Source organism: Neovison vison, chromosome 7 (genome assembly GCF_020171115.1).
Source record: "Neovison vison isolate M4711 chromosome 7, ASM_NN_V1, whole genome shotgun sequence".
NCBI lineage: Eukaryota > Metazoa > Chordata > Mammalia > Carnivora > Mustelidae > Neogale > Neogale vison.
The window spans coordinates 54,883,499-54,903,372 of NC_058097.1; the positions used below are offsets into that span (position 1 = coordinate 54,883,499).

Consider the following 19,874-nt stretch of genomic DNA (forward strand, 5'->3'; position numbering starts at 1 on the left):
TGGTCATTTTTCATTTGGGTGATATGCCAACTCTCCTCATTTTGTCTCTATTTCGGTGTCTTATTCAAGTGTTATGTCTCTTGGCCCTTGGAGGTAATGGCCTCATGGAGTCTCCTGTTCCCTGGGAACTGTCGCTTTAGGGCATGTCTCCTAAGTGTGTTGCCTATGCCTGCTGTTGGGTCCTGGCTGCCTTTTCCTTCAGTCTGGTCATCTGCGGAGGCTCCCTTTGCCTGTTGTGGGCAGTGTGTGGTCTTCAGCTGGCTGAGGCACATCCTAATGTGGGTTGGTCTACATGTGAAGAGACCTGCTTGCCACTGCCACCTCGGGATGTGATCCCATAAAACATGCAGGTCGGCAGATGAGGTGTTAGTGGAATTTGCTCTACTCTTCCAGGGGAAGGGGCTTGCAGAGCCAGGACTGAAGCAAGTGTGCCTGGGAAAGGCAGATCCACTGGACCACAGTGGGTAGGGCTCGGTGTAAGCAAGTTAGGTAAGGAGTGCTGGTGCTGCTCCTTACCGAACTTGTAAGCAGGTAGCCATGTGTTTATGCTGGGGGGCCTGGGAGGGAAATGGGGCTTACCAACTCCTTTATTCCTGGAGGGGTGTCCCCATGATCTTTGCCTCTCCGGGCCATGCTCAGAGATGAATTAAGTCACTTTCTCTCTCGTGTGCCCCTGACGTTTTCTTCTTTTTTTTTTTTTAAAGATTTTTAATTTATTTATCTGACAGAGAGAAATCACAAGTAGATGGAGAGGCAGAGAGAGAGGGAAGCAGGCTCCCCGCCGAGCAGAGCGCCCGATGCAGGACTCGATCCCAGGACCCTGAGATCATGACCTGAGCCGAAGGCAGCGGCTTAACCCCCTGAGCCACCCAGGCGCCCCTGACGTTTTCAAACTGCTGATTCCTGGCTATATCTCCACTGGTTAGTTGCCATGCTCTTCTAGAGCCCAGCCCACAGAAACTGAAATTCCAGGCTTAAGTCCCACTGGTTGTAAGAACTCATGGCATTTGGCCCCTCTCACTTTCAAAGCCAAATGTTACGGGAATTTGTCTTCCCTGTGATAATGTGTTTTTTGCCTTCTCCCCACCACTGGCTCTGTCCCCACCACAGATGGACACAGTCTGTTTCACTCTCAAACTGCACCTTTGCCCTGCCTGCCTTCTTTGATATTGCCTCTTCTCTACCTTTAGCTCATGAGTTTGTTGTGCCAGGCTTCAGGCCAATTTCTGGGTCACTTACACTGATGTGTTGTCTAGCTGTATCTATGAAAGAAGTCAAGCTTAGGGTCCTCCTACTCTGCCACCTTCCCTAAGTCTCTCTCTTCCCTTTGATTCATTTAACAAACAAGTACCAAGTGCACATACAGAGTGCTACTCAATGTTTATTATATAAATTCAGCAGCAAATAAACTTCTTGCCCTCATGAAGATTATATTCCAGGAGACATCAATTTTAATATCCATTAGAGTTTGATTAAGTGCTTAAGGAAAGATTATTTCAACAGCCTGTTTCTTGAGTGATAATTTCAACTGCTAAGGCCTTAACTAAAGCCCTCATTGCACCCTTTGTGTGATCTTGAGATCACCGAGATATATTCAGCTATGGATGAAACATTCACTTTACTGTTCTCCTATGAGACTGGATGAAATTTATCACCAGCATGGATTCTGTGATGAATTTTAACATATGAACTTGAACTGAACTGCTTACCACATATCTTACACTTGTAAGGTTTCTCCCCTGTGTGAACTCTCTGATGAGATTTTAGATGTCCAGATTGACTGAAGACCTTACCACACACATTACATTTGTATGGTTTCTCTCCAGTATGGACTCTCTGATGAACTTTAAGATTTGAGGTCCTAGTGAAGTGCTTACCACATGCCCTACAGGTGTATGGGTTCTCTCCCATATGCACACTCTGGTGCACATCAAGATCCAAGCTTGTCTTGTAGCCCTTCCCACACTCCTCACATTTGTATGGTTTTTCTCTGGTGTGGACTTTCTGATGAGCTTGCAGGCATGATTTCTGACCAAATCCCTTCCCACACTCTTCACATTTGAATGGTTTTTCTCCACTGTGGACTCGCTGATGTGTCAAAAGAGGGGAAACCCATCTGAAGCTCTTCCCACATTCTTTACAATGATAGGGTTTCTCCTCTGTGTGGAACCTCCGGTGGTAATAAAGATGTGTCCTAGAAAAGAAGCTCTTTCCACATTCCTCACATTTGTGTGGCTTCTGTCCCATGTGGACTTTCTTATGGATACGAAGACGTGAACGCCAAGTATAGGACTTTCCACAATCCTCACATCTGTATGGTTTTTCTCCTGTGTGGACTACACAATGACTATTAAGTGCCGATCTACGACGAAAGCTCTTACCACAGATATCACACTTAAATGGCTTCTCCCCAGTGTGGATTCTCTGATGGTCCTGAAGATGACAAGCATTAATGAAGGCCTTCCCGCATCCCTTACACTTATAAAGTTTCTCTCCCGAGTGTAACCTGCAATGATTACTAAGTTCTGATTTACGACTGAAGCCTTTCCCACATTCTTCACATTTGAATGGCTTCCCTATGGTGTGGACTTTCTGATGAGTTTGCAGATGTGAGCTCTGACTGAATTCCTTACCACATTCATCACACCGATACTGCCTCTCTCCCAGGTGAACTCTCTGATGAATACGAAGTGCTGAGCTATAAAAGAAGCATTTCCCACACTCACGACATGTATGAGACTTCGCTCTTGAGTTTAACTGTTGAAGATCACAGTTGGAGATATCACTGAAGAATTTTTTACACCCATTTCCCTGGTAAGTTTTCTGGCCTGAGTGAGTCACAGGCAATCCTGCCCCAACCTGGCCAGGTAAATCATGTTGTTTGTAGAATTGAGAACTCTTTATCATGGAGTCTTGATACCGGGCTAAGTCTTTAGCAATCTGTTGCCAGATTTGCCAGGAGGAAAGTTCTTCGTGTGGTTCTGCTTTAGCAATAGTCTCCACCTCATGTTGGACTTTGTCTCCTAAAATGACAGAGAATGCAGATGTGGACAAATGAAAGCTTTGTTCAGTGTCTTCAACCATTTAGCAGTTGGCAAAGAGCATGGGACTTTAATGAAACCAGGACAGAATCCCTACATCCTTCTAGTGTATATCATGGTCTCTGGTTTAAATGCCTACACAAACCAAGAGGTAGTCCAGTAGGCTCCTATGCACTAAGCATCAATGAAACAAATTTAGAATCACTCCAAGCCTCATATGTGATATACAAATTAGAAATCAAAAACTTAATAACAAAAATGACCATGATATAGGTTAATTTTGCTGTTTCTATTGAATTTCATAAATCAGTGTAAACACTTAGTATAAAAACAAAACAAAACCCTCCATGCCCAGGATGGCTTGAACCCACCACCCTGAAATCGAGACCTGAGCTGATACAGAGTCAGAAACAACTAACTGAGCACAGAAATAAATTCTTAAATAATAAATTATGGGGTAAGTAAATTATATACACAGTGAAGGCCTTTGTCCTTAACATGTGAGAGACAGTTCTAAGCCCCTGGCATGTCATGCCTCAAAGGAGTGCCACAGGGTTTTTAATCACATTAGACAGTTTAACAATATGATTTAGGGATGAGGCGGACCATACCAGAAACACCAAGACTATGATTTTAGGTGGGGCTTTCAATCACCTGGTGGTGTGAACCGAAGGACTGAGAAAAACCATATGAAACCATTCAGTCTATTCTGGTCAAATGACAGAGCTCCAATAATTACTCTGGACACAGGATCAGGTGAGTTTCCCTAATTGGTAACATCCTGGGTATAACTGTACACCTTCATTTTGCAAAGTAACAAAGTAACACACCCCTGACCCAACGGAAAGAAACCAAAGAAAACTCTGCATCTGGCACTTCTCTAAACTCCCTCTCAAGTACTTTTTTTCTTGCTTGAGTGTAAGGTGTATCCTTCCCTGTAATAAACGCCAGCTGTGAGTAAAACAGTATTCATGAATTCTGCCAGTCCCTTTAGAAAATTATTTTAATCTGGGGGCACCTGGGTGGCTCAGTGGGTTAAGCTACTGCCTTCGGCTCAGGTCATGATCTCAGGGTCCTGGGATCAAGTCCCGCATCGGGCTCTCTGCTCAGCAGGGAGCCTGCTTCCCTCTCTCTCTCTCTCTCTCTGCCTGCCTCTCCATCTACTTGTGATCGCTCTCTGTCAAATAAATAAATAAAATCTTTTAAAAAAAAAAAAAAAAGAAAGAAAAGAAAATTATTTTAATCTGAAGGCAATTTTGGGATCCTCTCAAACCTGTAGTTGGTGTTGAGTGCCAGGAAATCCATGTAAACTTTCCCTCTAAACTTTGTAGTTGCTTGAACAATTTTCAATCCTATGTATCAAGCACCCAGAACTGATTATAGCTATATATTCTAAGTATTTCTGCAAATTCTACACAATGTGTGTAATTCATCTCATTTTCCTGTGTTAATACACACAGAAACTTAATTAGGATATCTGAAATTAACATTTTATTCATTTATTTCCAGAGAGAGAAAGAAGAAAGCAAGAGCACAAGCAGGGGGAACTGCAGGCAGAGGGAGAAGCGGGCTTTCTGCTGAGCAAGAAGCCCAATGCAGGACTCGATCCCAGGATGCTGGGATCATGACCTGAGCTGAAATTAAAAAGGGAGAGGAAACTGCAGTTTTCCTGTGAAGGCAGAATACCCACAAGGAGGTCGGTATTCCTGATAAAAGAATCAAAGGTGACAAGAACCAGGAGGGGTGAAAAGACTACATGAAGTTTATGAACTGGTTTCTTCTGAGGCTTCTGGAGTCTCTCATTCAAAACAGAGTGTGAGAAATCTTTGAATGTAGAGAAGTTAGGGTTTTACCACAGTCTTTCTAATTGAAAACTGCAGCCTTTTAGTCAGCTGTAAAATAAACTTAAAATCATGCAATAAGCATTTAGGAAAAAGGGACAGTAACTCTCTGAGTGTCATTACTGACGAAGTGGAGCGACTCCATGAATTGTCTTACACAGTCATCCATATAAATCTACATACGCGTGATTTTTTTTCTTTTTTTTTTTAAGATTTTGTTTATTTATTTGACAGACAGAGTGAGCGAGAGAGATAGAGAGCAAGCACCAGTAGGGGGAATGGCAGGCCAGGGAGAAGCAGGCTCCCCACTGAGCAACGGGTCTGAAGTGGGGCTCGATCCCAGGATCCTGGGATCATGACCTGAGTCGAAGGCTGACGCTTAACTGACTGAGCCACCCAGGCTCCCCGATATTTCTTTTGGATACACTGAAAGAAGTATTTCCTAGTAGGGCTTGTGTTCTAAAAGGTCTGAAAACTTAGTTCAAGAACTCAGCAAGTCTTTCATTAAACTATTTGTTCAAATGTAAAGAAGTTCTAAGGATAAAAACTTGGAAAATCACCAATAGGTGAGTGTGTACCTCTTGGTAGATACTAGTTTATGGCTGTATTTAACTATCCCTTTAAAATAGTTTTCTTTGGGGCACCTGGTGGCCCAGTCAATTAAGCTTCTGCCTTTGGGTCAGGTCAACCCTGGGATCAAGTCCTGCATCAGGCTCCCTGCTCAGCGGAGTGTGTGTGCCTCTGCCTGCTTTTGCACACACACACACACACACACACACACACACTCTCTCTCTCTCTCAAATACATAAATAAAAATCTTTAAAAAAAATAGCAGAGGACTTTAACACCTCACTTACATCAATGGACACATCATCTAAACAGAAAATAAACAAGGAAACAATGGCTTTGAATGACTCACTGAGACAGATGGATTTAACAGACATACTAAGGTAAAAAAAAAAAAAACAGACATACTAAGAACATCCTAAAACAGAAGAATACACATTCTTTCAAGTGTACATGGAACACTGTCCAGAACAGATCACGTATTAGGCCACAAAACAAGCATCAACAAATTAAAAAGATCAAAGTCATACAATGCATCTTTTCTGAGCACGATGATATGAAACTAGAGGTCAACCACAAGAGAAAAATCTGGAAAGACCACAAATACACGCATGTTAAATAACATGCTAGTACATAATTAATGGACCCACCAAGAAACACAAGAAGAAATAAAAAGTACATGGAAATAAATGAAAACACAACAGTCCAAAACCTTTGGGATGCAGAAAAAGTGATTCATTTTTAAAAAGATTTTATTTATTTATTTATTTGAGAGAGAGAGAGAGAGCGCGCAAGCATAAGCAGGGGGGAGGGGCAGAAGGAAAGGGAGAAGCAGGCTCCGCACTTAGCAGGGAGCCCCATGTGGGACTCAATCCCCGGTTGCTGGAATGACCATCTGAGCCAAAGGCACATGCTTAACCGACTGAGCCACCCATATGCCCAGAAAAAGCAGTTCTAAGAGGGAAGTTTAATAGCACTACAGGCTGACCTCAAGAAGTAAGAAAAATCTCAAACAACCTAACTTTATACCTAAAGGACCTAGAAAAGGAACAACAAACAAAACCTAAAACCAGCAGAAGAAAGTAAGTAAAGATTAGAGCAGAAATAAATGATATAGAAACAACAGATTAATGAAATCAAGAATGGATTCTTTGGGAAAAAATCATTAAAACTAATTAAGCTCTAGCTAGACTTATGAGGAGAAAAAGAGAAAGAACCCAAGTAAATACAATCACGAATGACAGAAGAGAAATAACCAACCACAGAAATACAAGTAATTACAAGAGAGTATTGTGAAAAACTACATGCCAACAAATTGGACAGTTTAGAAGAAAATGGATAAATCCCTAGGAACATATAACCTACCAAAACTGAAAAAGGAAGAAACAGAACATTCGAAAATACCAATTATCAGCAAAGAAATTGAATCAGTGACCTAAAAAGCCCCAACAAATGAAAGTCCAGCACCAAATGGCTTCACAGGCGAATTCTGCCAAACCATACTATCCCAAATAATAGAAAAGGGAAGAAAACTTCCAAATTCACTCTATGAGGACAGTATTACCCTGACACCAAAACCAGATAAACACCCCACCAAAAAAAAAAAAAAAAAAAAGAGAGAGAGAGAGAGAGAGAACTACCACAGGTCACTATCTTTGATGATCACAGATGCAAAAATCCTAAACAAAATACTAGCAAATCTGACAACATATTAAATACATCATTCACCACAATCAAGTGGGATTTATTCTGGGGTTCCCAGGGTGGTTCAATATTTGCAAATCATTCAACATGGTACATCACATCAATAAGAGAAAGGATAAGAACCATATATGGTTGTCTGAATAGATGTGGAAAAAGCATTTGGCAAAGTACAACATCCACTCATGGTAAAAACCCTCAGCAAAGTAGGTTTAAAGGCAACATTAAGGCCATATATGAAAAACCCACAGGTATCATCCACAAAGGGAAAAACCTGAGAGCTTTTTCCTCTACAGTCAGAATAAGACAGGAGGGGCGCCTGGGTGGCTCAGTGGGTTAAAACCTCTGCCTTCGGCTCAGGTCATGGTCCCAGGGTCCTGGGATCGAGCCCCGCGTTGGGCTCTCTGCTCTGCAGGGAGCCTGCTTCCTCCCCTCTCTCTCTGCCTGCTCTCTGCCTACTTGTGATCTCTCTCTCTCTGTCAAATAAATAAATAAAATCTTACAAAAAAAAAAAAAAAAGAATAAGACAGGAATATCCACTCCCACTACTGTTATTTAACATTGTACTGGAAGACCTAGCTTCAGGAAGTAACAAAAAGAAATAAAAGGCATCCAAATTCGTAAGGAAAAAGTAAAACATTTGCCATTTCCAGATGACATGATACTATATATAGAAAACCTGAACGTCTCCACCAAAAAACTGCTAGAACTGATATTAATTAAATTTGCTGAATTAAATTAATTCAGTAAAGTCATAGGATACAAAATCAATGTACAGAAATGTGTTGTGTTTCTACACACCAATAATGAAGCAGCAGAGTTAGAAATTAAGGAATCAATCTCATTTACAACTGCACCAAAAATAATGAGATAAAATAATAAATAAATAAATAAATAAAATAATGAGATAAAATAAATAAAGCTAACCGAAGAGGTGAAAGACCTGTACTCTGAAAACTATAAAACACTGATAAAAGAAACTGAAGATGATGCAAAGAAATGGAAAGACATTCCATGGTCACAGATTGGAAGAACAAATATTATTAAAGTGTCTATATTGCCCAAAGAAATCTACACATTTAGGGGGACCTGGGTGGCTCAGTGGGTTAAGCCGCTGCCTTGGGCTCAGGTCATGATCTCAGGGTCCTGAGATGGAGTCCCGCATCAGGCTCTCTGCTCAGCAGGGAGCCTGCTTCCTCCTCTCTCTCTCTCTCTGCCTGCCTCTCTGCCTACTTGTGATCTCTCTCTGTCAAATAAATAAATAGCTCAGTGGGTTAGGCCGCTGCCTTCGGCTCGGGTCGTGATCTCAGAGTCCTGGGATCGAGTCCCGCATCGGGCTCTCTGCTCGGCAGGGAGCCTGCTTCCCCCTCTCTCTCTCTGCCTGCCTCTCTGCCTACTTGTGATTTCTCTCTGTCAAATAAATAAAAATAAAATCTTTAAAAAAAAAAAAAAAAAGAAAAAAAAAAAAAGAAAAAGAAATCTACACATTTAATGCAACCCCTTTCACAATACCTGTCAGAATGGCTAAAATAAAAAACACAAGAAAAAATAAAATAAAATAAAATAAAAAAAAAATAAAAAACACAAGAAACAAGTGCCAGCAAGGATGTGGAGAAAAAGGAACCCTATCGCACTGTTGGTAGGAATGCAAACTGGTGCAGTCATTGTGGAAAACAGTATGGAGGTTCCTGAAAAAGTTAAAAATACAACTATACTACCACCCAGCAACCACAGTATTGGGTATTTACCCAAAGAATAGTAAAACACTGATTCAAAGGGATACAGGCATCCCTGGAAGCAGCCCAAGTGTCCATAGATCGAGGAACAGATAAAGAAGATGTGGTGGATAGATATATACAATGGAGTATTATTCTGCCACCAAAAAGAATGAAATCTTGCCATCTGCAATGACATGAATGGATTTAGAGAGTATAACGTTAAGTAAAGTAAGTCAGAGAAAGACAAGTACCATATAAATTCACTCATACACAGAACTGAAGAAAGACGACAAATGATCAAAGGGGAAAAAAACCAAAAAGAGACAAACCAAGAAACTATAGAGAACTTAACGGTGACCAGAGGGGAGGTGGGTGTGTGTATGTGAAAAGCATGATGGGGACTAAGGAGGGCCCTTGTGATGAGCACTGAGTGATGTACAGAAGTGCTGAATCACGATATTGTACACCTGAAACTACTGTAACACTGTACATTAAAACGTTAAAAAAAAAAAAAAAAGGTTTTTCTTCCCAGAAACAACTACAAAAGGAAAGCCACAGGGAAAAGGATGTTCTCTGGTGTGGGCACGCACAGCCACACTCCAAGTCATCTAAAGAAGTAGAAATTATATAGGCAGCCATTTGAGGACAAGTAACATTCCTCAATATCTTCAATTCACTCTGGTTTATGGTCACTTATTAGTGATTGCCATGAGTCATGGAATGGTGAAAAGAAAGACTATGTCCTGTTTTCTCACAAGGCTTCCGGGCTGCTTCTTTGAAAACAGGGTGGGAAAACTTGGCACATAGATAACCTGGTCTTTTTTGCATCCGTTTTTTCAAGGTGCAAACTAAAGACTTTTAGTGAGCTGTGAAATAAATTTAAAAGCCTGTAATAACAGAGACCTGTACCTCTGGGGCTAATAATATATTATATGTTAATTTTAAAAATTATAAAAAAATAAAAATAAAAGCCTATACTAAGCATTCAGAAAAATTAACTGTTCTGCATCACCAACAGCAAGAAATACAGTTAAATTCTCCTATCCATGAATTCATTCGCAAAGTCAATAAATAGTTATAGGTATCTGCTGCATGCATCTGCTGGCCTAGGCACCGAGGACACATCAATAATCAAAACAATTAAAATTCTCCTCCTGCAGATTATACCCACTGGGGAGAGAGAAGTGAGAGGTAAACAAAAGCACGTGAGACACAACAGAAGGCAAGAGGAGGGACATATGCATTGTATTTTACACAGAATGTTAGAAGGCCTGCGTCATGCATGGTATTAAAACCCAGCAAAGACCTGGATGAGGAAGAGATGAACCAGTAAGATTTTTGGTGAAAGAATATTCCTGGCAGAATGAAGAAGTAAAGGAGCCCGAGGGAGAAGCTTCTGTAACAGACTTAATAATGGTTCCAGGAAGATGTCCATGTCCAATCCCCAGAACCTGTGAACATGTTATGTTATATTAATTGGGTTGCAGAGGCAATGAAAGGTGCTAATCAGCTGATCAGAAAAACAGAAAGAACATTCTGGATTGTCTGGGAGGAAGCAATGTCATCGTAAGGGTCTGGAAAGGTAAGAGACAGGAAGGAATGCAGCCTTGTAGACACCTTGGTATTATCCCAGTGAGATATGTCAGAGCTCATACCTGAACGACAAAAATACACTAAAAGTTTATTGATTAGTCTGCTATATTCATAGTAATTTGATAAGGCAGCAATAGGCGATATACAGTATCCTTGGCAGGTCTGAGTAACAGCAGGGAGAACAACACGGGTGGAAAAATGGAGCGAGAGGGGCACCTGGCTGGCTGCAACTCTTGATCTTGAGGTCATAAGTTCAAGCCCCACGGTGGTTGTAGAGATAACTTAAAAAAAAAAACAAAAACAAAACAAAAAAACCTTGAAAGAAAAATAAAAATGGAATAAGAGAGAGAGGACAGAAGATGTATTCAAACAAGAGGGATTGCGGATGCAGAGCAGACTCTGGGGGACTCCAGGAGCCACTTTAAGTGGTTTTAACTGGAAGGCAGGGGGGAAAAAAGAAGCCATAATGGATTTTTTTTTTTTTTAAGATTTTATTTATTTATTTGAGAGACAGAGAAACGGAGCACAAGTGGTGGTGGTGGGGGTGGGAAAAGGGAGAGGGAGAAGCAGACTCCCGGCTGAGCAGGGAGACCAACATGGGGCTCAATCCCAGGACACTGAGACCATGACCTGAGATGCAGATGCTTAACCGACTGAGCCACCCAGGCACCCAGCCATAATGGATTTTTGACCAGAGCAATGTCAATGTCAATTACATTACCTAAGGATCCCTTTGGCTACTCTGTGAAAACAGATGTAGGATGGGAAGGGTGGGAGCAGGACAACCCACACAGAGGCTGTTGTGATAACCCAGGAAAGAGGTTTGGCAATTTAGAACAAGGTAATCGAAATAAGCACGGAGAAATATCAAACAGACTGGAGAGTTGCCTCCAAGACTCATGGTTACCTGGTTCTTACCTGAAATGCCTTTTCTTTGGGTTGCTAACTTCATCATCCCAAACTTTTCTTCTCTTACCAAGTGGACTCCATCTCGTTTGAATGGTTGATGCCCTGGGAGCGCACAAAGTCATATGCTTAAAGTCAACACGTTCTAGATAAGATTCACTGGAAAATGGGGTTCCTACTTCCTATTCTTCAAACAACCAGAAGCAATGTTTTTCACACATTTGTTTTCATGACCCACTGGAGGAAATATCATTTGCCAAGTCTCCTATATGTACATAGAATCTGTTAGGAAGTAATTACTCTTCTTTGATTTTTTTTGGAAGAGTGTGAGAAGGATTGCTACTACCTAATTTGTTTATTTCATTAAAAGCTGCTAACAGGGGACGCCTGGGTGGCTCAGTTGGTTAAGCAGCTGCCTTCGGCTCAGGTCATGATCCCAGCGTCCTGGGATCGAGTCCCGCATCGGGCTCCTTGCTCGGCAGGGAGCCTGCTTCTCCCTCTGCCTCTGCCTGCCTCTCTGTCTGCCTGTGCTCGCTCTCGCTCCCTCTCTCTCTGACAAATAAATAAATAAAATCTTTAAAAAAAAAAAAAAAGCTGCTAACAGGACTCACTGCACTAGTTTTGTAACTCATGATAGGATCAGAAATAGGTAAGGTAGAGCTGTATACTATCCATTTACATTTCTAAAACAAAATAAAGATCTGTTGGTAAAAAAACAATGCTCTCTGCGAGTCCCAGATATATTAGGGAAGTCAGATCCCCAAACTCACAGAACCAGTTCAAGGGCCCCAAAACCTTGAAAACCCAAGGATATGAAGCCATTCTTGGAACTAACATTCAGTTACAGAGGGCTCGTGTCCTCACCCACAGAGACCAGGTTCCCGAAGTTCTCCAGCATCACGTCTCGGTACAGCTTCCTCTGGGAGGGGTCCAGCAGCCCCAGCTCCTCCTCGGTGAAGACCACTGCCACATCCTTGAACGTCACCATCTCCTACAACACCAAGCACGTGTCGTCTCAATCTTACAACCAACCTTCACTGAGAGGGACAGCACTGAGGGATATATCTTCTTATATATAAGAAGGCAACCAAGATGTCCCTTAGGTGGTAAGTGGATAAACTGTATATCCAGACCAGAGTATAATTTAAGGATTTAAAAAAAAAAAAAAAGAGCTATCAAGCCATGCTAAGACATGGAGTTAACCTTAAATTCATATGACTAAGTTAAAGAAGTCAATCTGAAAGGCTATATACTGTTTGAATCCAACCATATGACATTCTGGAAAAGGCAAAACTATGGAGACTACAAACTGTGGAGTCTAAAAGATCAGTAGTTGGCAAGGGTTTGGGGAAGGGAAGGATAAGCAGGTGGAACACTGAGGGTTTTTAAGGCAATGAAAGTACTATGTAGGGTACTATAATGGTGGGGCCACATCATTACAAAGTTGTCCAAACCAACAGAAAACAACATCAAGAGTGAATCCTACAGTAATCTATGGACTCTGTGTGATAATGATGTGCGGAGAGAGGTTCACCCACTCTTACAAGTGTACTCCTCTGATGGTGGAGGTTGACAATGGGAGAGTTTGTAGGTGTGTAGGGGCAGGGTGAGAAATCTCTGTACTTTCTGGATTTGACTGTGAATGTTAAACTTCCCTAAAAAATGAAGTCTGTGTGTATGCACATACACACAAACCTGAGGTTATACATTACTTTGAAAAAACTAATACATGATGAAATAAAAGTAGATCAGTTAAGTGACATGTAGGGTATGACTCGGACATAAGACAGACAGAAGCCTGCTCTTCCTGTGTGAAAATCTCCGAGATTTGCATAAAGCGGCAGTTAGAGCCTACTGTGCTGTGCAGTATTTGAATATTTTTTTAAGAGAGATTTTATTTAAAAAATTTTTTATTTTTTATTGACATATAACATATTATTAGCCCCTGGGTTCAGGTCTGTGAATCGCCAGGTTTACACTTCACAGCACTCACCATAGCACATACCCTTCCCAATCTCCACCACCCTCTCCCTCCCCCCGCCCCTGCAACCCTCCATTTGTTTTGTGAGATTAAGAGTCTATGTGCCGTATTTGAATATTCTAACTTTCAAAACTCTAACGCTGCATGTGTCAAATATACTTTTTCATTATTGAGCTCCTGGTACACTGAGGAGAAAAAATAGGTAGCTTATTTGGAGAAGTGATTTTTTTTTTTTTGCAGAAAAAGACTGCAGGTAGGAAAATTATCACCTCAGTATTGCTTCAAACAGACTCCTAAGCCACCTAAGCAGCAGGTAGTTAAAAATTAAAAATCATATCAATTTAATAGGAATGTGATATAACCACAAATAACAAATGTTCTATAATGTTAAATGAAGAAGCACAAGTCAATATTAGATATATATCATGAATATTAATAAATGTGAATATACACGAGAAAGAGTACGAGAAAATAAAAAATAGTCGATGTGTCAGTGGTGAAGCAAGCAGGAAAACTGGGCTTTCCTATTAATTAGTCCACATTTAGTTTTACTTTTTTATATATATTTTAATTTTTTTATTATATTCAATTAACCAACATATAATACATCATTAGTTTTTGATGCAGTGCTCAATGATTCACTAGGTGTGTATAACACCCAGTGCTCATCACGCACCTTTTTTTTAAATAAAATGAATAATGACAAAATAAGACAAATGCTAAAAACAAATACAGAATAAACAGGTCATTTAGCCTGGTGTTCTCCCAGAGTCACCCCAAGAAATGAAAATAATATGTAAAAAAAAAAAATTTTTTTTTTGAGAGAGAGAGAAAGCGAGCTGTAGGGAGGAGCAGAGAAGGAAAGAGAGAATCCTAAGGAGGCTCCTGGCTGAGCACATGTCCAAAGCAGGGCTCAATCTCAGGACCCTGAGATCATGACCTGAGCTGAAACCAAAGAGTGGAACACTTAGGCAACCAAGCCACTCAGGTGCCCCAACATGTAACATTTTGAGTAGTGAAATGGAATTTTAACAGCAAGAAAGGCAAGCCATATGCACCTTGAATGTGGTCATTTTTTTCTTCCTACTTCTGGAGAGGTACAGATTCCCAGAATACGAAGTCCTGGCAAGGCAAACGTGTGCCTGGTCATGTCTGGAAAGGCAGAAAAGGACATGAATAGGTGCCCAGGGATGATGCTCGCCTACATGAATGTTTACTGTGAATTAGCCAAGGAGCCCCTTCCTTCCGGTGGCTGCTGTCCACAGCGGGAGGAGCCAGTCATGGCATGGCTACTTCATTCCTACACAACACACACACTGTTGCTGTGTGTTGCCTTGTGCTATCTTGTGGCTATCAAGGTAGCAGTTCAGATGCTAATATGATGGAAACTGAGACAACATAATGAGTCGAGCAAGAATTACCTCTCTGGGGCAACAATATCTGGGCTCAAATCTTACCTCCGCCTCTCACTAATTTTATCATCTTGGGCAAATTAATAACATCTCTTTTCCTCAATTTTGCCATCTGTACAACTGGGACAATAATATTTCTAACTTTTCTAACTCATGGAACTGTTGAGAGCTGGACAACACTTTGAATATAATCAGGGTTTCTCATTTTTGTAGCTCTGGTTAAAAAAAAAAAAAAAAAAAAAAAAGATGACACTCTGCAGTATGGAATTGCTCTTATACATGTGATTTCTACCAAAAGACATCGCAGGGTACCGGAACCTCTGACAAACCAGTCAACTCTGCCACATTGTCTTCCCTTACACTGTGTTACCTTAGCGGTAATTTTTAAATTGTTATGGACAGCCACTTTCCCAAACAATAACGACATTGGTTTCTAGTATCTATTAAGAAACACAAGATTCTAGGGGCGGGGTGGATGGGGACAGTATGCTGAGGCCAATCTGGAAGTTTTGGCTGTTTGTCAAAAAGTTAAACCAGAAGCTACCAGTCAGCCAAGCAACTCTACTCCTTGGTATCCATCCAAGAGAAATGAAAACCTATCTCCAAACAAAAATGAGTTCTTAATGTATTTATAAAACTGTTATTTATAGGAACCCCAGACTAGAAACCAAGATGTCCACGCATGGGTGAATGGACAAAGTGTGGTATGTCCACACCGAAATACTAATGGGCAATAAAAAGGAATAAAATTATGATGTGTACAACAGGGATGAACCTTGAAAATAACAGAAGTGAACGAAGCCAGTCACAAAAGACCACATCTTGTATGATGCCATTTAAATCAAGGGTTCAGGGATGCCTGGGTGGCTCAGTTGGTTAGGCTGCTGCCTTTGGCTCAGGTCATGATCCCAGCGTCCTGGGATAGAGTCCCGCATCAGGCTCCTTGCCCGGTGGGGAGCCTGCTTCTCCCTCTGCTTCTGCCTGCCACTCTGTCTGCCTGTGCTCACTCTCTCTGACAAATAAATAAATAAAATATTTAAAATAAATAAATAAATAAATAAAGGGTTCATAATATAGAGACAGAAAAGAAGTTAGTGGTTGTCTGGGGATGTTGAGAACACGGATTAAATACAAATGGTAACAAGGGGTCTTACTATAAGAATGAAAATGCTCTAAAATTGAATTATGGTGACAGCTGCACCACTCAATGTTACAAAAAGCACTCAATTGCACACATGCAAAGGGAAAATTTTGACATATAAAACAGAGCATGGTCTGATAAGCAACATCTCATTTAAATTAACAAACCTCTGGACTCAGAGTCTGTATAGAATGTATATTTGAAGGAATGAAAAAAGAAGCAGGAGGAAAGCAGATGGTGATCTATACAACAGGAAGCCCGCTAATAAAACATGTCTGCCCACAGGAAACTTAAATCACAAAAATCAACAGTGACTTCAGTGGTAAAATGGCACAGAGCTCTCCTTCGCTAAGTGAACAAAATTGGCGTCACCAATATAAAAACCAAAATACGTCCTTCAGCTCCTGTTATGCTGACTAAAAAGGCCACCTCACCAGCTCTGTGGAATTGCTGCCAACAACACATAATCCGCAAACTGTGAAGTCTATCACATAAAACTCAAAAGATGGACTTTCTCTGATATTTTTTGCCTCCACATCATGAACAAAAACATCACGAACTAAATAATGGAGGAGGAGGAATCATTTTGGATTAAAGGACACAACAGAAAACATGACAGCAAAAGGCAGCCCACAAAAATGGCTTTATTCAGGGGTAAACAGAAAGGAATGGCCTTAATCAGGGGGAAACATAAAGGATAAAAGGATTTTAATTGAAATTTAAATGAAAAACAGAACACATTTAAGTATGGAATGAGGGTCAGATAACAGCAGATTAACAATGTAATTTTCTGACTTTGATCTAGATACTGTGATTATAGAAGAGATTATCCTGATTCCTAGAAAGTAAACACTGTTCAAAGGAAAAACACAGGACTAAAATGGCATCACTTAGACCAAGTCACCCACCAGGGCTTAACGCCTAACCTAATTGCAATTTCAACCTCCCCCCAGAAACACGGTCTTAACCAGTCACTCAGGAATTTCCTGATAAGCACCTAAGAAGTTAATCTAACACCCAGGCCTTCCCCACGCCTTCAAGATGAGGTAATCTGCATAAGATCCTTTGCTTTTCCCTCCAAGGGAAAGTGACCTTGCCTAAAACAATCCTTTCTTTTCTCTTGCTAATAATTTCCCTGCCCCATCCTCCTTCCTACAAAAACCTTCCATTTTGTACAACTCCTGGGAGCTGCCTTCTACTTGCTTTATGGGATGCTGCCCAGTTTATGAATCATTTAATAAAGTCAATTAAGTCCTGAAATTTACTCAATTTTTGTTAACAATGCAAACATTTAGGGAAAAAGAAGGATTGTCTACAGCACAATCTCTAATTCTTTGGGGGGAAAAAAGAGATGTGTGAAGGAAAAAAAGTGCAAGAACAGTTGACAGCTGACAGCAGCGAGGCCTTGGTATTTTCAACTCATAAATATTGCAAGAATATCAGCAATTTTCAGACATAACTACTTATTGACAACAGTGCAACAAGAAATGCAGTCTTTTTTGAGATAAAGGCCAAGGAAAGAAAGGAGGCTCTGAAATACCATAATTCTGTCTTTGTCCCAGAGAAATCGGAGATAATCTGTCCCCACCCTGCCCCTCCTCCTTTCCAGCTGGAAACGGTTTGGGAGGGTTAACCTTCAAAATAAAACTGCCAGTTGTTTTACTGGAACAGCAGAGAACTGCAAAACAGAACAAGCAAGATACGGCAAGTCCACAGAACAAAGGAGAGAAACCCTCCTTTATAGGGGAAAGGGAGAAATTGAGAATGCTGTCCTAAACACAAAAGTCCAAAGGAGTGAACTGCGGCTTGGAAGTATAGTGGCTCTTCACTGGCTGAGTTTTGACAATTTCTCATTGGCTGGGAGGACGCAGGGGCAGGAAAGCCGTTCTTCCTCCCTCTGGATAGTAACTAAGAGCTAAAATAGTATCAAGTGGCCTCTTCCAAGTGGGTCTGCAACTGGCAAGAGTGAGGGTAGGGCAGGAGGGCTTTCCCCTGCCAGCCTGTGACTCCACTCTAAAGCTGGTTTACTTTTATTTAACTTTCACAGGAGTAACCTCAGAAGGGGTTCGGGACGATCAGGCTTCCAAGAGGGATCAAAAAGAAGTGCCAGGACTCCTTGCAGACACGATATTGGTGGCCGTCTGGTTACTGAGCACTTAACAAAATTCAAGAGTCTAATACCAAGAGACCACTATTCACCACGGAGCAGGAACTGTCCTTATGATTTTTATTCCTACCATCTCGTTTGATTCTCAAACCACTGGATTATAGGAAGGTAGGATGTCACCCCAATTTTACAGAAAACATCAACTATAAACACACACACACACACGCCCCCACTAGAGCCAAGGAAATTTAAGTAAGTGGCCCAATGTCCAACCGCGCGAAAAGGGCTGAGCGAGGGAAAGGTGTGCGGTCTGGGGAGCCCCTCCGCCAGGCCATAAGCTGCTCAACCGCCCCAAACGCCAAGAGGGTTCCTGGAGGGGAACGTCACTCCAGCCCTCAAGCCCCCTCTCGCGCGCGGAGCTCTTTACCCAAAACAGTGACCAGTGGTACTGGCACCCGGGGAAGTTCAGGAGGGTTCCGAATCCAGAACGCACTCACCATAACCACAGGAAAGCCCGCAACGGAACCCGCAACAACCGGGCCACCTGAGCGGAAGTGCCTGAGACCGTCCCGTCCCCAGGCTGCGCCGGAGCTCTACTACCCAGAATTCCTCTTTCCCGGCCGCCTTGCGGAAGTAGCCGAGTCTCTACATAACTGACGGACTACATTTCCCAGAAAGCCGGAGAACACTGTCCCCCTTTCCCATCCTCCTTGGCCGGAAGTGCTTGCGATTTTTGGGAGATGGGGTACTACGGTTTCCACAATGGTAATGGGGCTAAGTTCGTGTTGTCCAGTTCTTGGGCGATAACGTGCATTCTCACACTGGGTCTAGAGTTTATCTTTCAGGAGTCCGGCATCAGAAAATATTGTTATTTAAGCTGCTATTAGTTTTGTCTCTACAGTAACAGTCAACCTAACTCATATGATTGGAAAGTTTTGTTCAAGCTGCAGTGATGAACTTAAGGTCTTCAGAAGAATGCAGATCTGGGTACCTGGGTAGCTTAGTCCTTGGGCGTCGGCTCAGGTCATGATCCCAGGGTCCTCGGGTAGAGACCATCTGGCTCTCTACTCAGCAGGAAGCTGGCTTCTCCCTCTCCCACTCACCCTGCTTGTGTCCCCTCTCTTGCTGTGTCTCTCTTTATTTTAAATAAATAAAATCTTTAAAAAAAAAAAAGCTGTACATTTGGAAACCTACACAGAACTGTGGATAAAAACTTTAATTTAAAACTGTATTACAGGGGCACCTGGGTGGCTCAGTGGGTTAAGCCGCTGCCTTCGGCTCAGGTCATGATCTCAGGGTCCTGGAATCGAGTCCCGCATCGGGCTCTCTGCTCAGCAGGGAGCCTGCTTCCTCCTCTCTCTCTCTCTGCCTGCCTCTATGACTACTTGTGATCTCTCTCTGTCAAATAAATAAATAAAATCTTTAAAAATAAATAAATAAATAAAAATAAAACTGTATTTCAAAATTCATGGGCCCAGGAGAGGTATGGTAATTTGGCTGATGCTTTATTACCTCTCCCACATGAGTCTGAATCTCCCAAAATCCATGAGTCACCTCCATTCTGTCAGTACACTATCATGTAATAGCCTAAAGAAACACTGCCACAGAGAAGCGCCTTTAATGGGAATAGCCAAGGCCCCTCAAGAGAACCTCATGGGCATCAATCTTGGCTTTTCCTGGGATATTTGGTAGACCACTCAGATGGGATAAAGGCCTGAGACAACCCCAGAAGGAGAAACAAGATTGGACACACATGGGCCCAGATCCCAGCTCTAGGCACCCCAACTGGACAACACTCACTACCAGTAATGACCAAACTCAGGCAGCAGAGGGTAACATTAAAAAAAATTGGTATTGCATAGTATG

At 41.7% G+C, this 19,874-nt stretch overlaps 1 protein-coding gene across 4 annotated transcripts; it reads right to left on the reverse strand.

Annotated features, from left to right (window-relative positions):
• Positions 1–1,363: 1,363 nt before the first annotated feature.
• Positions 1,364–18,591, reverse strand: LOC122911980 (zinc finger protein 234-like). Of its 4 annotated transcripts, XM_044257200.1 has the most exons (5): positions 18,506–18,591; positions 14,407–14,500; positions 12,232–12,358; positions 11,380–11,472; positions 1,364–3,023 (listed from the first exon to the last, which is right to left on the reverse strand). In XM_044257200.1, exons 2-5 carry the CDS (start codon positions 14,419–14,421, stop codon positions 1,630–1,632), a joined length of 1,629 nt encoding a protein of 542 aa, XP_044113135.1. In that variant the 5' UTR covers positions 14,422–14,500; positions 18,506–18,591; the 3' UTR covers positions 1,364–1,629. The 4 variants fall into 4 exon arrangements, with proteins under 4 accessions (XP_044113135.1, XP_044113137.1, XP_044113138.1 ...); XM_044257202.1 differs by lacking the exon at positions 14,407–14,500; XM_044257203.1 differs by lacking the exons at positions 14,407–14,500; positions 18,506–18,591 and adding an exon at positions 17,442–17,480.
• Positions 18,592–19,874: the final 1,283 nt, after the last annotated feature.

Bases quoted from the DNA above. Each gene is read 5' to 3' on its own strand.
- LOC122911980 (XM_044257200.1), bottom strand. The intron at 11,473-12,231 runs GTGAGGACACGA...GTGCGCTCCCAG, and splicing joins CGGGAACCTGGTCTCTGTGG to GGCATCAACCATTCAAACGA. The intron at 3,024-11,379 runs GTAAGAACCAGG...CTGTCATTTTAG, and splicing joins CCAAAGAAAAGGCATTTCAG to GAGACAAAGTCCAACATGAG.